This window comes from Mesoplodon mirus (assembly GCF_964341445.2).
Source record: "Mesoplodon mirus genome assembly, chromosome: 4".
Lineage (NCBI taxonomy): Eukaryota > Metazoa > Chordata > Mammalia > Artiodactyla > Ziphiidae > Mesoplodon > Mesoplodon mirus.
The window spans coordinates 159,391,510-159,412,611 of record NC_138979.1 but is presented as its reverse complement, the minus strand read 5'-3'; the positions used below and the strand labels follow the sequence as shown (position 1 = coordinate 159,412,611).

At 37.4% G+C, this 21,102-nt stretch overlaps 1 protein-coding gene across 1 annotated transcript in view; it reads right to left on the bottom strand.

The window, feature by feature from the left end:
• Positions 1 to 3,544: 3,544 nt before the first annotated feature.
• The window catches only part of RBM25 (RNA binding motif protein 25), a gene marked incomplete at its 5' end in the record, with an annotated part of 56,289 nt that continues 38,731 nt past the window's right edge, over positions 3,545 to 21,102 (bottom strand). Inside the window, 9 exons of the mRNA XM_082618789.1 lie at positions 3,545 to 6,151; positions 10,004 to 10,051; positions 11,265 to 11,363; positions 11,704 to 11,978; positions 12,360 to 12,684; positions 15,975 to 16,125; positions 17,838 to 17,911; positions 20,677 to 20,766; positions 20,876 to 21,098. Of these exons, the coding sequence (XP_082474915.1) occupies positions 6,059 to 6,151; positions 10,004 to 10,051; positions 11,265 to 11,363; positions 11,704 to 11,978; positions 12,360 to 12,684; positions 15,975 to 16,125; positions 17,838 to 17,911; positions 20,677 to 20,766; positions 20,876 to 21,098 (1,378 nt within the window). The 3' untranslated portion in view covers positions 3,545 to 6,058. The remainder of the gene's footprint in view (positions 6,152 to 10,003; positions 10,052 to 11,264; positions 11,364 to 11,703; positions 11,979 to 12,359; positions 12,685 to 15,974; positions 16,126 to 17,837; positions 17,912 to 20,676; positions 20,767 to 20,875; positions 21,099 to 21,102) is intronic.

Sequence of the window (21,102 nt, the reverse complement as noted above, 5' to 3'; positions counted from 1 at the left end):
GAGCAAGGCTCAAGAAACTGCAAACTGTAGTTAGAAACCAGAAACAGGAGTGGGGGAGGTCTTCTGGATAGGAGTACCCATCCTTAATTATAGAAAGCGAAGGTTCAAGATGCATGTCATCATGAACTGGAGAGCTATAAACTGGAGAGAATATGCCTAAATGATTTTTAAAGTTAAGCTTTTGTTAACCTTGAGAGTTATTTGCTAAGAAAGAGGGAAAATTAAATGACTTTTACTCATTCATACCTACCTAAGATAGCACTGGAAGTTTTTTTTCTGCCATGCCACACAGCATGCAGGATCTTAGTCCCCCGACCACGGATTGAAACCATCTGTTTCCCTTGAAGTGGAAGCGCAGAGTCTTAACCATTGGACCACCATGGAAGTCCCAGCACTGGAAGTTTAAGAACTATAAAAGCTGCAGTGTTTGTGGTTAAGAAGTGAAGCTCAGTAAAAGAATGAGAAAAATAGTAGAGGGTCCATACTATCTGCAGTGGTGCATTTATATTTTCCCCAGAAGTGTCTCGACTTGGGAGCAGGAATGGAGAAACAAATGACCAAAAAAAAAAAAAAAAAAAAAGAAAGAAAGAAAAAAATGGTGGCAAAAATCAATAGTAAGCAGCGAAAGATGAAGCAGACAGGAAATCCAGTGCCCGACCTGTTAGAGCTACTTGGGGAGAGGGGCTGTTCGAGCCTCTAGAGAGGCTAGAGCAGTCACTAGTCACAAGTAAATTAAGTCAGCGTTCAAGGCCAGTTCTTTACACCATAGATTCAGCAAGGCAATCCAATTTATTAACACTTCCCACATAAAAGCAGTTTACCTTTATTTATACATCATTGCTCTGTTTGCTATGGGAGTAAAGTAGAATTGAAAAATGAAAAATAATACTGTCATCAAGACTAGGTGCTTGGCCATATTCTATCTTACTAGCTCTCACATCGTTTTCATTCTTTGCAAGGATCTGGCTCAGATTTGGAACAGCTCAAGACGAAGGGCTGGCTTTAGCTTACTCATCTTGCATTTTTAGTCTTAAGTTCTGTGAGACTGTCAATATTTTATTAAATCTAATTTCCTTCTTAAAGAACCTGGGCCCCGTTTAAAAAAAAATTTGTCTCAAGAATATACTCAAAATGAAACTTTAATATCTAGCTTTTCCACCTGCTGTAACAATTAGCCAAATCTCTTCACCTGGGTATATTTGCCATTATCTTTTAATTGACAGGAAAACAAATGAACCTTCAGAGTTTCTAGATTATACAATGTGAAGTGTTCTCTAGTTTTTCCTTTTGTTATGAGGAAAAAAACGAGGAAAAATTGTTTAGAACTATTTTTAAATTCACAATACTTTTTGCCTCAACAAAGATTTGCTAAAAATGCTTCCTATGAGGGAATTTTATTAACAAGCACTTTCCTCTGCTCTTAGGTGGCTATTAGCATCTAGACCATATCTATCCAATGTAACTTTTTTTAGTCAAAATAATGTTCTTTAATCTGCAATGTCTACCCAATATTGGTAACCATTAGCTAAATATGGCTATTGAGCACCTGAAATATGAATACTGCAAACAAAAAACTGGATTTTTAAATTCAATTTAGTCACACATCACTTCTGAACACTTGAAATATGGCTAGTGTAACTGAAGAACTGAGTTTTAAATTTTATTTAAATGAATTAAAAAACTTGGTAGTGCAGATCTAGACCATGAATTAGATAGAATCCAATATGCAGGCCTCTAGACATCCAACGTAAGGAACACTGTAGCAGTGTTGCAGTGAGTAGTTAAGACTATGTGATCTCGGGAATTCCCTGGCGGTCCAGTGATTAGGACTCCGCGCTTCCACTGCTGAGGGTGCAAGCTACGATCCGGCATGCCATCCGGCATGCCGTGCAGTGCAGCCAAAAAAGAGAGAGACTATGTGATCTCTAAGGTCCCCTCTACATGTTACTATCTCTGCTGAGAAGCTTCCTACTATCTATCCCTTTCCTCTCAACCTTGAAGTTAGCTCATCAAGTTTGACAGTTCATATAGTACATTGTGTATCTATTAGTGATCCTCTCATTTTTTTCTCCACCACTAGACTGTCAGCTACTAGAGAGATCTTATTTACGTCTATCACTCCATCTAGCTTAAAACATGAATGGCACATATTAATTGTGCTTCAATGGCAAATATAAGTCATACACAAAAAGACGAAAGGGTTACCTCGCTTAATATTTCAGCTACCACTCTGTGCAAGACAATCCAAAAGTCATCTATCCAACTAATACATGATGAGGCAGAGTAGGCAGACTTAGAGCGTCATTTAATTCAAACAACATGGCTTGAAAAAATTTTTTATTCATTTTTGTTTATAGAAATTATCTTTTCTTCCTGGGCATTTCAGATTGCCATTCCTAATTTAGCCTTCATATGAGTCAAGTAATAAAATGAAAGGCAAAGAATCTTTTAAATAAAGATGAAAATTAAGCATTCAAATGCAAATAAACAATATTTCAATAATTTAACATAATCACATTTCGAAAAATCTACCAGTTTATCAAATATTATAAGCTCACCTTGGTCTATAGTATGAATGTAATAGTAATAATTCCTGGGTTTAAAATATACACATGTGAATTTCCCTAGTTTTCTTCCCGACACTTAGACTGCCTATTTCTTTGCCTGTTTGGGATTCCTTCTAATACCTTTCTTTAGCTACTGGTATTCACAAATCAATGTCACCATCTTTTGCGAAGCAAAACAATTTCTCAATTTCATATTAATAGAAGGCTGAAATATGGCTTGGAAAAATGTGTAACCACTTTGACATAAAACCTTTCAGCAGTTTTTGGGTAGAAAGTGGAAACATTCATAGAACTTATTTGAAAGAGCTGGGTAAATAAGCCTCATATACACATTGTATACCTGCTTACATTGATTTGCATTAAAATTTTTTCTTCATATTAAAGGAGAAAAAAATGTTAAATATGTTTAGTACAATTTGACTCGAGCTCATTGTTTTCTCAGTTTGTCCACCATATTTAGTATCCATGCCTGATTAGTACCTGAAACTGCACTCTCCACAAAATAATCATCGGCCTCTACTACATATCAGGAAGTGCTATGATAAGATTCAGAGTGAGTAACAACAAATTTCTCTCAGGAGAAAATGTGCTGGGGCTGGCTGGGAATAAAGCCTAGAATATTGGAGTTGTTCTCAGGCAACCTTTTTGGAAGACTACTTTATGTTCATAAACATAAATAATACCTACCTCTTTATTTGCCTCAAAAAATGTTTTTCTCCTTAAAATGAACTTAAAAAGAAAATTAAGCTGCATTAGTGCAGTCTATTAGGATAAAATACTAGTACTGAGTAGACACTTTAAACTGCTAATCAAAGCAGTTCTTGGATCACTTAGCACTGGCAACATGTGGTAGCTGGTGAGAAAGGCAAACTCTCAGGCCCACTCTAGCCCTAAGTCTGCATTTTAACAAGATCCCCCAGGTGACTCAGCTGCATGTTAAAGTTTGAGAAAAACCACTTTCTTCCTGTACACAGATATACACATTTAAAATTATTTTATTTACAGGGTCAAATGAAGAAAAAGCACATTGGTTTCCTAACTGCCACATCAAGAATGGTTGTCAAGACTTTCATCTAATTTTATAACAAACTGAATGGGCAATATGGATTAACTAAGGTTTCCAAGTTGAAATTAACCTATGGACAAATGGTAAAGACAACCCAGAAAGTTCAAGCAATTTAGTAAAAATTTTCTTATGTGCATTCTTCCTGACACTACAATATGCCAGCTTATACATGTCCAGTTCTTTATATACAAACCTGAAAAATAAGAACTCTGAAAACCTTTAAGTTTAACCTTTGTGGCAAAACCTGACTTGAACTGACATTAAGCTATTAATGTAGTGGGTCTTTTAACTCACTGACTGTGATCATCCTGTTTTGCTGCAGAAATGTTAATGTATAAATTTGGGATCCTGACACAAATGTCACTGGAAGTGTTATGCAGTGTATGGTATGTGCCCCCAAGGGTCTCACACAAGGGCCCTTTTAAGGTGAATGTAACTGAAAGAGCAGAAGAGACCAAAGCAAGGAAAATTAAATCTACCTGAATAAACTTCCATGCTAATGCTGGCTAAATAAAAACAACCTAATATGATGCCTTAGAAGCAATAATATGGCAAGAGAAGACAGACAGGCATAATAAACTGCTTGAACAGGGAGTTACGCTGGGGGTCAATCTGAGAAAAGGCTAGTAAAAGAATTTGTAAATGGCAAGGAGCATGTTTCTAAATTTTCCCTTCAGAAACCACAATTTAAAATATTATAACACTAAAGGGGGGAATATCTCCACAGATGTCCAGATTAATCCAAAATAAGGCAAACGGCCTCTTTGACCTTTAGTTACTAATACTCAAAAACTGAGTCCGTCAAAAATTCAGCCCATATTTTCAAGTTAAGTTTCTAGTATGCACCGCATAATTACAACATGATGCCATTTATTTAACAAGACTCTGAAAGAATGAGTCCCCAAGATCAAATATATACATTTTTAATATTTGAAATATTTACATAATGGAACCATGTCATGGTCCAATGTTAAGAACAGTGTTTTCAAATGTCCTCTTAAGATTAAAAAAAATCTAGTAACTCAAGCTCAGTTATGCATTTTTTAACACCCCTCCCCCACCCAATCTTTTAAAAAATAAATACTCAGACACAGGAATAGCTGCACCTAATTTCTGTTAAGAACTATTTAAAACTTGTTACATTTTCAGGTAATTTCGCTCCCTGGTGAATTTCTGATCTACAATAAAGAAAGCCCCATGTATGTCTCTAAGAACACCATCAGTATGTTTTTAAACTTTGATGAGCAGAGGTAAACAAGGTGTGTGCCTGCATATACACACACAAGATAGAAACACTTTACAAAATGAAAAACTAGTGGTAACTGCTTTGAACGATTTACTTTATCCTCAGAAATAAGACGTAAACTTTGTAAATTGCCATGCTAAATTCCTATTGTATTTTGTCAAACATTCCTAGTCTGTAAAATGGCCTAATTTTATAGTTTGCTTATTTTTAAAAAAGATTTTTTTCACTTAAGCTTTTTGAATGAAGCTTTTTTTTTTTTTTTAAACAAAGGGGTACAAAATTAAACTAAGGACCAATTAGTGCAAAAAATGCTTTAAATAAAGCTCTCCAGAATCTAAGGATCTGCCTCATACCTGAACAATGAAATCGGGGGGGAAAAACCACTGTGACTCACACTCCCTTAAAAGAGAGGCTGACACAGCCAGCTTTCAACAGAAAAACTCATTCCATTCAACAAACTGTTGCTTGCCACAAGAGAATACCATACTCCGGGAGACTAATAACCTAATTATCCCAGACATTTGGGTTGGCACAATACCATGTTTCCTTTACAATTCTGGTCTTCAATTAGGAAATGTTTCAGGGAAACTTCCAAAGCAAATTAGGGAAAAGTAAGACTTTTATACATACATTCACACAAACACATTCATACAGAGATACAGTAGGAATGGATTGTCTGCTACTTTTCGCACTCTAATTTTAAATTCAATGCCATGAAGAGGGCCTGCCATTTTTGATCAAGGGGGTAAGGGTAATAGGTATGACTGGTATTCTTTCAATTTAAAATTGTTCATGTTGGTGCCTATACAGTACAGTTCAATATTAAGTGCAATTCTGCAAAAGAATTGGGGAGTCATTTTAATATTTACAAGGAACAAATCAGCAGAACAAAATTATATCAGATAGGCTGTGTACAGTAGCTGCGGCTTATAAAACATACCAGTAATTTGTACCTGGTGAGTATAAAGAGAACCATGGTAGGATTCAGATGTCTTTACAACCAAGGGAGTACACATGGCATTAACAAATTAGAGGACAAAAAAAAAATTCACATTTTCTACATTAAAAAAAAAAAATTACAGATCTCACAAACGTCTTTGAAGACAAAAAAAAATTTGAAGTCCTTTGAAGGGTGGGAAAGAAGAAATCTGAAATGGAACTCTAAATGTAAAAAGAATTTTACTTCACAAGACCAATTTTCTTGGCTTCTGTTTCATATATCAATAATCTCCACATCTTGACTATAAAAACTTCTGCTTCTTCATCAAGTACCTAGAAAAGGAAGAAGACAAAAAACACTTACACACGTAAGAGAAGCAATCATACGCATCTCCCAACAAGGTGACTGGAATAAAAAAGGCTTTTATCTACCAACAAGCATTTATTTATACATGTCTTGGAAAACTACTTCCTGAGGAAAGCAAATGTTATAAAGAACATAGTAATTTAGACAGAACTGGTTATATAACTACATAATACTTAATACAGAGTATCTCATTTACCCCTCCCCAAGAACCTCACAATCTTAACATTTATGAGCACTTATTACATAAGTGACACTGAAATATTAAATGAGAATATATGTATAGCATTTTAATATAGTATCTGGGATAGAGTAAACAAAGTGAACACTATCATTACAAGGGACACAAGACTACTGAATAAATAAAAGGTCTTTTCTCCTTGGCAAATCAACTTATTTTTTCTATCTACCTATGAGTTAGTTGCATCATGTCCTCACCACTGCACTACTCCTGCCCTCATCACCCACACATATGTGGCACTCTACACCAGGGCTGCTGTGTGGTAAACTGGAATAGCATGCTTCCTTCTCAGAAGGCAGCAATGACTGAGTTCCAGGGTACCACCGTCATAATGGCATCTGGCCTAATGCTGCCAAGACTCTGGAGAAGCAGGTTAGGAGTTAAGCAAACCAGAGCTCTAGCCAGACTACTTGGATTCAAATAGCTCTTCTACCTCCTATTAGTTACGTGTTCTTGGTTGGGTTACTTAATCACAATGAGCCTCAGTTCTCTCATCTGTAAGACAGAGGTTGTAGTAGCTATGTCATACTGCTTCTACTGTGGGAATTAAAAGTTGATATGCACCAAGTGCCTCGAAGAGTGCTTATTAGTACAATCAGTAAGTACCTAAGACAAGCCAGAAATCGATTTTCCTGAGAAATTTCCTTACATTTCTCAGTGATGACAAATAAAGAACTTAAATGAGACATCTATGAGCCAGACGTAACCCACAGTTTAAAAAAAAATATGCTGTGGGAATTCCCTCGTGGTCCAGTGGTTAGGACTCCACGTTCTCACTGCCAAGGGTGCAGATTCAATCCCTGGTCAGGGAACTAAGATCCTGCAGCCAAAACAAAAAAAGAACTACGCTGCAACATTAATTAATGAGGAATTGAACCCAGGTACAAAAATGCAACCAAAGTTCATTAACTTACAGAAAATGAGGAAAGGTACACTTTGAAAAAGTCAGATTTCTAGTAAGAGCAAAATACTACGTGAGACAAAATTTCCATCTCATTTAGTCAAAAAATATTTAGAGGGTCCATGAGCTATTACCAGAACTGGCTGACAACACCAACTCAATTGGTTTCCTCCCACGCTGATCAACAATGAGCCAGAAAATAATCAAAAACAATATAAGCGAATAAACGGTAGAGTTTAATTATACTCTAAATATCAAACTATTTCAACAGATCAAAATGGATTAATAGTGACACATGACATCTTCACCAACAGTGATTATACCTCTGCCAAGGCCACAAACCAGAACACTGATTTTTTTTTTTTTTTTTGTGGCTGCATGGCTTGTGGGATCTCAGTTCCCCCACCAGGGATTGAACCTGGGCCCTTGGCAGTGAAAGTGTAGAGTCCTAACCACTGGACTGCCAGGAATTCTCTGATTTTTTTTTTTTTTTAATTCCTTAACTCAGGCCTAACTACAAAACCCTCTCTTCACTGAAGGATAACTTTGTGAAGAGGCTGGAAGGTCAAGGAAGTTCAGATTGTATCCCTAAGGACTGGGATCTATTCACATTTCTCCTTTCATCTGAAGCTCAGCATTATGGCATCAAACTTTTCACAAACGTTTTTTCAGGAATTTTAGACAACAGATGCATTAGGCTAGCTAGGCAGCAGAAAACTAATGTTATCTGGCTTCAGACATCATATAGTGCTTGGACACATAACATCTTGACCTTAGAGCTCCTTTTAGTTAGGCACCCTCCTATGGCACTCCCTGACAACTTTAATTGCAGCTCAAAATGAAAGTTCCCCTGGTCACCTATCATCTCACATCATGCTTGACGTTTCTTCTTCCTCTCTGACTCTTCTTCCCGTTGCTACTTTCCCACTCTGCCCTTTAGACCCTATTCCACTTTATACTAACCATCCCCAACTTCTTTAATTAGACTTTCCATCTCCTTACCTTAACTGAAAATGCGGTACGTCCCCTAAAGACCCTGACACCTCTGTGGCCTTCTGAGAAAGTTCCTCACTTTCAAAGCTTTAGTCTCCACAAGAGAGGGGAAGCTGCTGGATCTTCATTGTTTCTCTCCTCGTAAACAATATCTCCACTGAGGTTGGCGAGATCTCATTACACCACCGGTTCACTCCAACAGCGGCTGTCTAGCAAATATCTAGTCTTTCATCCACATTAAATGAGTGCTCTGGCAGCTGGTTCTTGTATTTCTCTCTAATCCCAGTCCCAACACACAGTAATTTCTATTTCTGTGTTATAACCCAGCTTAAAGTTCACTGATATTCTAAACAATGACATCAACTCTGCCCCAGAAACTCCCATGGCCATACTTTGCACCTTGCCATCATCTGGATTAATTTACCAATTGTATTCTTAAACATTCTACTCTCTAACTAAACCTCTCTTTCCAGTTATTTCATTCAAACACATCTCCCACAGCTTCACTGGAACCACCAGTCCTTGATTCATTCAGACCACCAACTCTGTTCTGATATTATTTCCTTTTCTTCCTAGACTGGAGTTCACAGTCCATTCAATCACTCTCTCACCTTTACCATCAATTCTCTTCCTTTCTTTCTTCACAAACTCAATGCAACCACAACCACTAACTCTAATATCCAAATTAAGTGCAATTTGGGATTTGATGTTTAACTACTACCAACCCAACAGACACCTGCCCAAGTGACAAAAGAGTAATACAATCTTCAAGTCTGTTTACATGGTAATTCCTGTGATGGTTTCCCTAACTGCCCTCAACACTTAACTACTCTTATCTCCTCTGCCCCCATGATCATTTTTATATATCCCCATTATACTAAGGATATTACAGTATCAATATTGGTATACCTGTTTCCCTGCTGGTTCTTTAAGGGCAGATTTTCCACCTTTCTGTGCTTCTAGCACATTGCTCTACCCAGTAAACACTTAATAAATGGTCTCTAAATTTATGAATAGATTCAGAATCTATACACACAAACACCAAAAACAGGGGAGGGGAGAGAATGATTAAAAAAACCCTAACTCAGGCTTCCCTGGTGGCACAGTGATTGAGAGTCCGCCTGCCGATGCAGGGGACACAGGTTCATGCCCCGGTCCGGGAAGATCCCACATATCGCGGAGCGGCTGGGCCCGTGAGCCATGGCCGCTGAGCCTGCGCGTCTGGAGCCTGCGCTCCGCAACGGGAGAGGCCCCAACAGTGAGAGGCCTGCGTACTGCAAAGGAAAAAACAAACAAACAAACCCCTAACTCTACTGCTGTCTAATAATACCTTACTATGAACGCCTTTAACCTCTTAATGCATGTTCAAATTTTAATTCAGGCCCATAAAGATTCTGGAACCAACACAGGGAGAAATTCAATCAAATTCAGAGAAGTTAGTTTGTTCACAGATATTAATTTAAATTTTTTTCGCATCTTTATTGGAGTATAATTGCTTTACAGTGTTGTGTTAGTTTCTGCTGTACAACAAAGTGAATCAGCTATATGCATACATATATCCCCATATCCCCTCCCTCTTGAACCTCCCTCCCACCCTCCCTATCCCATCCCTCTAGGCTGTCACAAAGCACTGAGCTGATCTCCCCGTGCAGTTAAAATATTAACAACAGTAAATTTCTAACTTACCATGGCAACATCATCTAAAATGCTCTGAGGTGAACTATGAGCCATAACCTAAGAGAAAAAAAAAAATTGTCACTTTGAAAATAAACAAAACATTAGCAATACAGTAAAAAAAAATTTTTAAGGTACCCTCAAACTAGTATGAGAATTTCTTGTGACTTTAGAACCTTTCTATAAATTTCTTAATTCCCAGAATCTCCCTCTTTTCAATAAAAGTCTGACACTAAAACCTGGGATCTTAATCATCACATTATTTGTCTTCTAATTCAAATCCAGACTTAAGTGGAAAGGGTCACTTAAATTAGCTATGCCTAATGTTAAAAGAGCAGTACTGGTAGAAAAATACCATTTCCTTAAAATGCAATTAGCTATTCCTTTATAGAAATACTTTGCCTTCAGGGGACAATAAAAGGATGTGGTATACCTTGGTGGTTAAGAGCATGAGTTCTACAGGCTACTTATCATGTAACCATGGTCAAGACACGATCTCTCCCTAAGCCTCAATTTCTTCATGTATTGAATGGGGATACTGTTAGTAACTTGCACTTCCTAAGGTTGTTGGGAAGTTTGAAGAAAATGAAGTTTTGTAAAATGCTTAACACCGTACCTCCCAGGAAAGAAGCCTGGCACACAGTAATCAGTCAGTTAACACCACTATTATGCTATGAAGGGCACTACTTTCCTTTCTAAAGGATGGATGACTAACAAAGAATTGAGACAAACTATTGGCTGTCTCCACAAAACCTCAACTGTACTTCAGCAACATTCTAACCATTAAGACAAGAAGGGGGTGGCAAGACATTCTCAGGGGCAGGGAGAGAGCAAAATTGGCAGCAGCCAGCTATTCTGTCCTCTCTGACCCTCTGAAATGAAAGCATGCAGTGTGGGGTCTGAAATAGTATAGAGGGGTTCACTTAAGTAGCCATGACTCTTTTTTTTTTTTTTTTTTTTTTTTGTGGTACACGGGCCTCTCACTGTTGTGGCCTCTCCCATTGCGGAGCATAGGCTCCGGACGCACAGGCTCAGCGGCCATGGCTCACGGGCCCAGCCGCTCCGCGGCATGTGGGATCCTCCTGGACCGGGGCACGAACCTGTGTCCCCTGCATTGGCAGGCGGACTCTCAACCACTGAGCCACCAGGGAAGCCCCGACTCTTGTAATTAAAACTAAATTATCACTGACTTGGCCCTGTAAAAATTTTCAACTTAGAAAGTCTAACATTTTGAAGTATATAACAAATGTTGGGGAAAGAGTAAAAGACTAACCTTAGAACAAACAAAATCAACTAATGTAGCTTCTTCTTCACCTATGTATTCTATGATTTTTTTATTAATCCATGGTCTAATTCGTCGTTCCATCAATATCTATAAAATAAAGCATGGTTACTAAATTGAATAGCTTTTTATTACATTTACTTAAAAAAACCTATATAACTTCATAATTTTTCTTAAGGCTAAAATACAGTATGACCATTAACAAGTTGAACTAAGACAGATATGTATCGAGACGAAATTATTTGCTTCTCATTTATGAAGACCTCTGGTACCAATAAGAATTTCCACAATAATCTATTATTATTGACCATGTCAAGATTCTAGCCACCTTATCACCCCTATTTGTCATAAACGGAATGAACTGAGTTTGTGTGCTATAGTCAAAACCAAAAACTTGCAATAAAATAATGAAATACAATTTGCTACTCACAGAATCCACAATAGACCAATCCAGGGGATAAGCAAAGAGCTCAGGTTTGGCTGTAGGGATTTTTTCAATGAGACTCTTAATGTGTTTGCGCTTTTCTTCAGTGTTCACAGTGCCTTTGGCAGCATTTTTATCATCTTCACCATAATCCAAGGGAACCAGTTTCCTTTTTCGGGGTACATCATCACTGTCTTCATCCTCAAATTTGTTAAAGACACTATCTACAGGGAGTTTCTTTCTCTTCACAGAATTAGGCTGACCAGGACTATTGGAAGCCCCTATAGTAAAAACATGGTATTAGCACAATGACTTAATTTTCAAATGTTACATTTTACAACCCACCATGCCTAAAAAGCAGTGTAAATATACCTCTACAAATCTCAGAGGAAGACCCCAGCTTTAAAAAAGAACTCACTACTCACAAGCGCTAGAAAATTTAACTTTTCACTTCTTCTCAGAACTCAAGGCAGCTGCAGATACAGAAACACTAGCAGAACTATGAAAACAATCATGAGCTAGAAAGGCATTTTTTTTAAACTAGTTTTCTAACTACCTACTAAGCAGTACATATTTATTTTTTCCTTAAGGCAAAATTTATGTAGTTGTGGCGGGTAGAGGGCGAAAGGAGGAAAAAAGGAAGGAAGGAAATGCTAACATACCCAGTTTAAGACTCAGTCCTATTTTTGGCCTATGCTCCTCAGGTTGTTGTTGATCTGGTGAATTTTCATGAGGAATAATAATACCACAGGGAGACTCATCTCCAGGAGTGTTGGGAGTTGCATTGCCACTGGCAGAGGAAACAGATGGGGCAGAACTGATGGGCCTCAGAGTTGGTTTGAGACAGGGCTTTTGCTCTGGCTCTTCCTCCTCTTCCATGGGTTCCTCTCGTTTTTCTTCTTTTTCTTGCTTTTCTTCTTCTTCTTCCTCTGATTCTGGTTCTTGCTTTATCTGTGGTTGTCTGCGCCTCTCAGCCTCTTGTTCCATCTAAAACCAGAAAATAACCTGGTCAACTGAAACAGACCCCAACTATCTTCAATTCAACCAGCTCTATGTTTTATCTTTCACAAAATCTCTATTTTTCTTTTTCCTTAGGAATAACAAAACATTGCCTCCTTCTATAACCAGAACTAAATCTATAGAATATATTAGGTACTCTGCAAAATGTTTTTTTAGTATTTCACATATATTACCATTCTTCAGTGGCTTGTATACACTCTACAGAGATAACAAAGGTAATTGCTAATAGTTGCCTAATTCAAAATGAAAAGTATGTTTTTATATCTTTATTAAAGTAATTATAACCAGAAATTTTATTTTATTGGGTTGGTCAAAAGGTTCGCTCGGGTTTTTTTGGCTCTAGTAGCACTTAGTTGTCTTTAACTTCATTCGAAACAATTTTGTTAGACTGTACGTGACAGCTGTCATATCAGCGTGCATTTTAAAAAAAGACATCAAAATTGGTGAATTTTTGTGTATCCATTTTAATATTGAAGATGGAAGAAAAAAACCAACATTTTTAGCATATTACTCTTTATTATTTCAAGAAAGGTAAAAATGCAACCAAAATGCAAAAAAGATTTGTGCCGTGTATGGAGAAGGTGCTGTGACTGATTGAACATGTCAAAAGTGGTCTGCAAAGTTTCATGCTGGAGATTTCTGGCTGGACGATGCTCCATGGTTGGGTAGACCAGTTCAAGTTGATAGCAATCAAATCGAGCCATTGAGAACAATCAACGTTATACCACGCAGGAGACAGCCAACATACTCAAAATATCCAAATCAAGCGTTGAAAATCATTTGCACCAGCTTGGTTATGTGAATCGCTTTGATGTCTGGGTTCCATGTAAGTTAAGTGAAAAAAACGTCTTAACCGTATTTCTGCATGCGATTCTCTCCTTAAACGTAATGACAATGTTCCGTTTCTAAAACATATTGTGATGGGTGATGAAAAGTGGATACTGTACAATAATGTGGAACGGAAGAGATCGTGGGGCAAGCAAAATAAACGACCACCAACCACACCAAAGGCCAGTCTTCATCCAAAGAAGGTGATGTTGTGTATATGGTGGGATTGGGAGCCCTCTATTATATCCGCTCCTTCCAGAAAATCAAATGATTAATTCCAAAAAGTACTGCTCGCCATTAGACCAACTGAAAGCAGCACTCGACGAAAAGCATACAGAATTAGTCAAGAGAAAATGCATAATCTTCCATCAGGATAACGCAAGACTGCATGTTTCTTTGATGACCAGGCAAAAACTGTTACAGCTTGGCTGGGAAGTTCTGATTCATTCCCTGTATTCACCAGATATTGCACCTTCGGATTTCCATTTATTTCGGTCTTTACAAAATTCTCTTAATGGAAAAAATTTCAATTCCCTGGAAGACTGAAAAAGGCATGTGGAACAGTTCTTTGCTCAAAAAGATAAAAAGTTTCGGGAAGATGGAATTATGAAGTTGCCTGAAAAATGGCAGAAGGTCGGTCGAACAAAAGGGTGAATACATTGTTCAGTAAAGTTCTTGGTGAATATGAAAAATGTGTCTTTTATTTTTACTTAAAACCAAAGGCACTTTTTGGCCAACCCAATAGAACCCAATAGTATACACAATACACAAGAGGCAACTCAAATCCTCAGCCTGGTCATAGATAATCATTTTTTATTTCTTGGTAATGGCTGAAGGTGGTAGTCACTTCTGTATTCACAAACAGGAAAAGGGAGAAGTGGTGGGAGGGAGAATTCTGAAGTCAAAGTCCTAAACCAAAATGAACACTCCCCCTGAAATTACAAAATATAATAAAAAATAATCATCATAAGAGCATTATAAACTGGGATGAATACATCAGCAAGTTTTCTGAGCATGAAACAAACACAGGAAAAACAAAAGTAAAAATACATATCCTGAACTACACAAAAATTTAAAATCTGTGCATAACACCATTTATCAACTCACAGAGGAAGTACAATGGCCAGTAAACCATCTGCAAGGCATTCAAACCCAGTGGTAATCAGAGAATTAAAACATAGTAATATTCCCCAACCTAAATGTTATAATGGCAAGGATTTAAAACACTGACAATACTACCATGATGATGAAAAAAAGACACCTGGACTATAAACTGGAGAAATTCTTGGTGGAAGATTATACCTGAAGTAAAAGCACATTAGAAAACAAAACAAAACAGAAACAGACTCATAGATAAAGAGAACAAGCTGGTGGTCACCAGAGGGGAGCAGAATGGTGGGTAGGGCAAAAACGTGAAGGGGATTAAGAGGTACAAACTTCCAGTTATAAAATAACTCATGGGGAATGTAACATACAGCATAGGGAATATAGTCAATATTGTTATAATAACTTGGTATGGTGACAGATGGTTACTAGACTTATCGTGGTGATCAATTCATAATGTATACACATGTCAAATCACTATTGTACACTTGAAACTAATATAATACTGTATATGTCAATTATACTTCAATAAAAATCTAAAAATGAAAAAAAGCACATTAGAAAAAAAGCACATGTAACAATATTCCCACTTATAAAACTTATGTGTGAGGGGGGTTATAAGCAATCAGCCAGTTTTTAATTTCTTCATTACTGTGTTCTATGTTGTCTGAACTTTCTATTTACTCATATAAGTACTTAACAGAAAAAAATAACACTATTTCATTTTGAAAAATAAAAGGGACATGTAAGAAGACATGGTTCCTGTTAATAGCATATAACAGATTTTTTAAAGTTGATATGAAGAATTTATAGTATTAAGATCTGTGATACACTAAGAACTAAAAACTTTTCTAACATGACACTATTCTTAAAAGCAAGAATGGTACGCCATGTCCTACGACACAGTCTTTTTCCTTTTCATTTTTAAATGACAAGCTGTTCATGAAAACATCTTTATTTTGGAAATAAAATATTTAGGGTGGTAATGAGAGAATTCAAACTACAAAAGTCATTAACTGTCAGAGCACATATAGGAAGGACAGTTTCTAGCAAAGTTACATTAAAAGACATTCACTTAATAAGTAATACTTGACAGAAATAAAGGAGTAAGACATATAGAAGATGTTGAAAATAAAGCTGTAAATCAACTAATATTGATGACTTACATAATAAAATAAAGAAAAAATACTAATACCTCCCCCAAAATAGCAAGACGCAACGAGTGTAAACATTTCCCTTATAAACTAAACTATATCATAGTTGGCTGGCTTAAGATGACATGATAGCCTTAAAAGAATATTGTTACGGATGTCATAGTATCTTACCCTCTGGAGCTCTGCATCTGGATCCGGGTGCCCTTCTGCCAAAAGGCGCTGCCTGATTTCCTCTAGCTCTTCCTTCTCTCTCTTCCTATCCCGTTCATCTGCTTCCATTTCCTTTTCCCTATCACGCAACCTTTTCTGAAGAGCGCTTCCTCTGCAAAGTAAATAACAGGCCTTATTTAATACTCAGGTCTAAACTACTACACATAATGTCTCCAAAATCAAGTTCTTTCCATACTAACAGCTGCATGCTAAGAGACTGAAGACTGTCTTAATGCTCTATATCTGTAGAACACCCAGGACAGTGTGCTCTCTGCATGTTAATGTTTACTAAGTCAGCACTGTCTTGTCACGTATCACCATGCCTCATTCTTTTTTTTTTTTTTTGCGGTACACGGGTCTCTCACTGTTGTGGCCTCTCCCGCTGCGGAGCACAGGCTCCGGACACGCAGGCTCAACGGTCATGGCTCACGGGCCCAGCCGCTCCGCGGCATGTGGGATCTTCCCGGACCAGGGCACGAACCCGTGTCCCCTGCATCGGCAGGCGGACTCTCAACCACTGCGCCACCAGGGAAGCCCGCCATGCCTCATTCTTAAGTCATTCTAAATGAGTATCTACAAGTAAAAAAGTAGCTTTCAGAGGGAAGAATGCTCTCATTTTATCCCTATTCCACAGGGAAACTAACAGGTAATCTGTGCTGTCTTGGAGGCCAAGTTGTGAAAAATTAATACAAGGAGTAGTAATATCCCAAATATTAGTTTTGTACCTTCAATTTAAATCAACTCCTTTCCCTTGTGGGAAAAAAAAAATTAACAGAAGCAGCAGGGCATAATCAAGAGAAAGCAGAGGTTCTATTTAGCACTTTATTATATCTCAGAATGTTGAAATAATGTACTGCTAATCTATGATTCAATAATTTTACTTTGCATTTTCTACAAAGTCACATCCTTGGCATTCATTCAGTTTAAAGTGTTAATCCAATGTTTTGATTATTTCAGCTACACTGTATTAAATTATATATATTAAATGCATTCACTACATGCCTGTATCATGCCAGGCACATGGGAAAAAAATCAAAATATTGTTCATAACCTTAGGGAAATTATAGTTTGGAGTGGAGAGAGCAGAACAAAGCAAACAATTTTACCAAAGTGCCATAAATGTTAGAAGAATGAGAGCAGTTTAGAAATGCCACGGGAACAGATATCAGGAAACGCAGGCTTCACAACTCTCACTTCATAATAGTAGAGCAATTGGGTGAAGGAGGGTGGGAGGGTGTTCAGATTACTATGTAGCACTCTAGAAATCTTGAAGACAAAAATTTCTAGGCCACCTTAGATAGTCATAAAGGCAAGTTATAATTTGCTATAAAAACTGAAGTTCTTTAAAACACATGAGGGACTTCCCTGGTGGTCCAGAGGGTAAGACTCCACACTCCCAATGCAGGAGGCCGGGGTTCGATCCCTGGTTGGGGAACTAGATCCCGCATGCATGCAGCAACTAAGAGCCCGCATGCCGCAACTAAAGATTCTGCACGCCGCAACTAAGACCCAGTGCAGTCAAAATAAACAAACAAACACACATTTTAATAAATTAAAAAAATAAAAATAAAACACAGGAAGAAAAGTTAATTTGTCACAATACTATTATGAACCTTCCTCCACAGAAGGTGCACAGAATTGTCAATTCTTTTATAACAGGCCCGGACCCCCGGAAAACAGCATTATCAACTATGGGGATAATTAGAAGATGAATTCAAAGATTTCTTTCTTATTCCACTGAGTGAACTTGCACTCTCTTGTAGACAAGAGATAATACGGCTAATAAAAAGCTGACAGTATGAGTTCATAAAGCAAGGCTTTTACCTGTAATATTTGGGGTCATCTCTATCATCATCATAATCTTCTAAGAATTCTTTTAGTCGTTTAGCTTCTTTTGCCTTTGAGGAAATGAAGGACAAAGTGTGCAAAATTAACATAGAAGTAATTTAGATTACTCCCTCGCCCTTTCTTGGGAACAGATTTTTCTTATCCATACCACTTGAACTCTTTCATTCTCATAAACTTCATATATTAAATGTAAGTAACATTAGATTTTTAAAATCTTTTACTCTTAAAAGCAAGTCAGATTTAGGGCTTATCCATGAAATGAAAGCCACATATACTGATGGTATGCTACAATAAATTTTCTCTCTGAAGATACGCTTCAAAGTACAGTAATTTTTTTCTTTTTTTTTTTTCTTTCTTTTTTTTTTGTGGTACGTGGGCCTCTCACTGTCGTGGCCTCTCCCCTTGCGGAGCGCAGGCTCCGGACGCACAGGCTCAGCGGCCATGGCTCACGGGCCTAGCCGCTCTGCGGCATGTGGGATCCTCCCGGACCGGGGCACGAACCCGTGTCCCCTGCATCGGCAGGTGGACTCTCAACCACTGCACCACCAGGGAAGCTCCCAGTAATTTTTTTCTAATGAAACCTAAGCACACCAAGAAAGAAAACTGAAAGTTATCTTATTGAATCTGTTAACCGGACAAAAATATTTTACATTTCGTTTATAGGTAGATGATGGTACAAGTAGTTTTTATGAATTGCAGGATTAAAAATTTAAATCACGTTTATGCATCAATCGAAAGGTAATGCCTGCCTAACTTTGAGTACACAAACAATGAAAGTACATGAATCTTACTCCTATTTTTGGAATTCTAAATACAACTATTATATTTCACAGAAATTATATCTAATTATATTATATCTAATATACAGACATAAAAAATACTTTAAAATGAGTATTTATAATCTACATCTCTATCTACTATACCAACAATATTATAAACAAAGCAGATGTAGGTTTCTGACTACAGTAAAATATTAACACATTTCATCCAGTTCAAATGTTACACCTCTCTAAAGACTTCCCCAATGTAACCATCTATCCATAACCAACTCCTTCCCCCAGACAAAATTAATCACTTTCTCTGTACTCCACTCCCAAAATACTGTGAACACACCATTATCATACCTTAAACGCTCACACACACCATACAGTAACCACTTCATCTCTCTGACAATACTACCCAATTGCTTAAGAGTTTGAAGCATTAGTTATTCTTGTACACCCAGTACCTAGCACAAAATCTGTCAGATGCATTCAAGTAGATTGTCAGGTAGCGATGACAATATTTACAAATATCTAAATAAAACACAGGGGACTTCCCTGGTGGGGCAATGGTTAAGAACCTGCCTGCCAATACAGGGGACACAGGTTCGAACCCTGGTCCGGGAAGATCCCACATGCCGCGGAGCAACTAAGCCCATGTGCCACAACTACTGAGCCTGTGCTCTAGAGCCCATGAGCCGCAACTACCGAGCCCACGTGCCGCAACTACTGAAGCCCATGCACCTAGAGCCCGTGCTCTGCAACAAGAGAAGCCACCCCAATGAGAAGCCCGCGCACCACAGCGAAGAGTAGTCCCCGCTCAACAAACTAGAAAGCCCGCATGCAGCAATGAAAACCAATGCAGCCAAACACACACACACACACACACACACACACACGCCCATAATGTACATACTGAAATATTAACATAAGTCACCTTTCACGAGGTGATTTTTTACACTATACACTTCTGCTACTTGAACATTTTTTAATGAGCAAGTGACTGCTTTTCTAACTGGATATTTTTTAAGCTTCCAAACAAAAAATAACCAATAGGAAATTTTTCTCTAGAAAAACAGGTTTCAGATTTGCTTGCAGGAAGCGGAATCACTTCTTCAAATAATTATGTCTCTTACTATATTATTCTCTATTTTCTAACCTAGGGTTTATGAAGAAATTCTAGAATGGGAGCTACAATCCAGGGAAATCAAATTATTTTAAATAACTGTAGGACCTTAGAAGACCTACCATCCGGAAAACTATACTATCTATCTAGTTGCTGCATGCACTCTTTTGGTTACTTACAAAAATTCCCTCTATGTCTCATGTTCAAAAGCTATTTGAAGAAGATTCCTAACTTCAGTCATGTTTTTGGAAGAATAATCTCCAAACTGGAGATAAAGAAACCTTTATGAACTTCTGGAAATGATAGAACATATGGAACATAATACTGAAGCAAGTACTATGATAAAATAAATTATCTTTTTGTCATTTTACTTAGGTAACAACCTTGGCCAATTGCTTTCACTGTTACAGTCGATCAAACAGTGTAAATGAAAAAATAACAACATTCATTTTTATGATTATCATATAGTTAAAAGGATAATGTAGTAACATAAGGAAAAACTATAATTTATAAGCGCTATATACTGAAGTCAATAATTTTGATTTCTAAAAACAGGTCTTCTCATGAGACTATTTCCTTCATCCAAATGTACTACACTAATACAGAATATCAAAGCCTCTAAAAAGCCTCTTGAAATTCAAAAATATTGCAGATTCTTAATCAAAGAAAGGTCTATAAATTCTCATTTTATACTATGACAGATTTGACAGTATGCCAAATGGTAATTTAGTTTTTAGGGAGCAAAAACGTGAAAAATAGGAGGGAAAAACATTTTGGTGTACTGAAATCGTCCCAAAGTTACTTGAAATATATAAAAATTATCTATACTGGGAGCTCATACTTTTTAACTATAAAGTCACTTCTACTTAATAAAGATTTGATCTGATTTTTATCTGAAAAATCACTTATTTTTAACCAAGAAAATTACCATTTCTCTTCTTCTTTCTTCTTCTCTTTCAGCCTCTTTCTCATACTCCCGGGTTTTCTTTCGTTCTCTGATTTCCCAATTCTTAAGGCGCTAAAAAGAGAAATTGTCAAAGCTTAAAAATGTATACAAAGGGTTCTAAAATTTTTGACTAATCTACTAAGTACCAAGATTTAAGAATAAAAGCTTTCCCTCAATTTACCTCTTGATAAGCAGCCTCTTTCTCTCGGAGCTTTCTTTCAAGTTTTCTTCGTTCATATGCATCTTCTTCATCCTCTTCTCGGTCCCGCTTCTTGTCTTTTTCTCTCTCGCGCTCCCGTTCCCTTTCTCGCTCTCTCTCTCGCTCTCGTTCTCTTTCTCGTTCCCGTTCTCTCTCTCTCTCTCTTTCCCTCTCCCGTTCCCTTTCACGATCTCTGCTCTTTTCTCTAC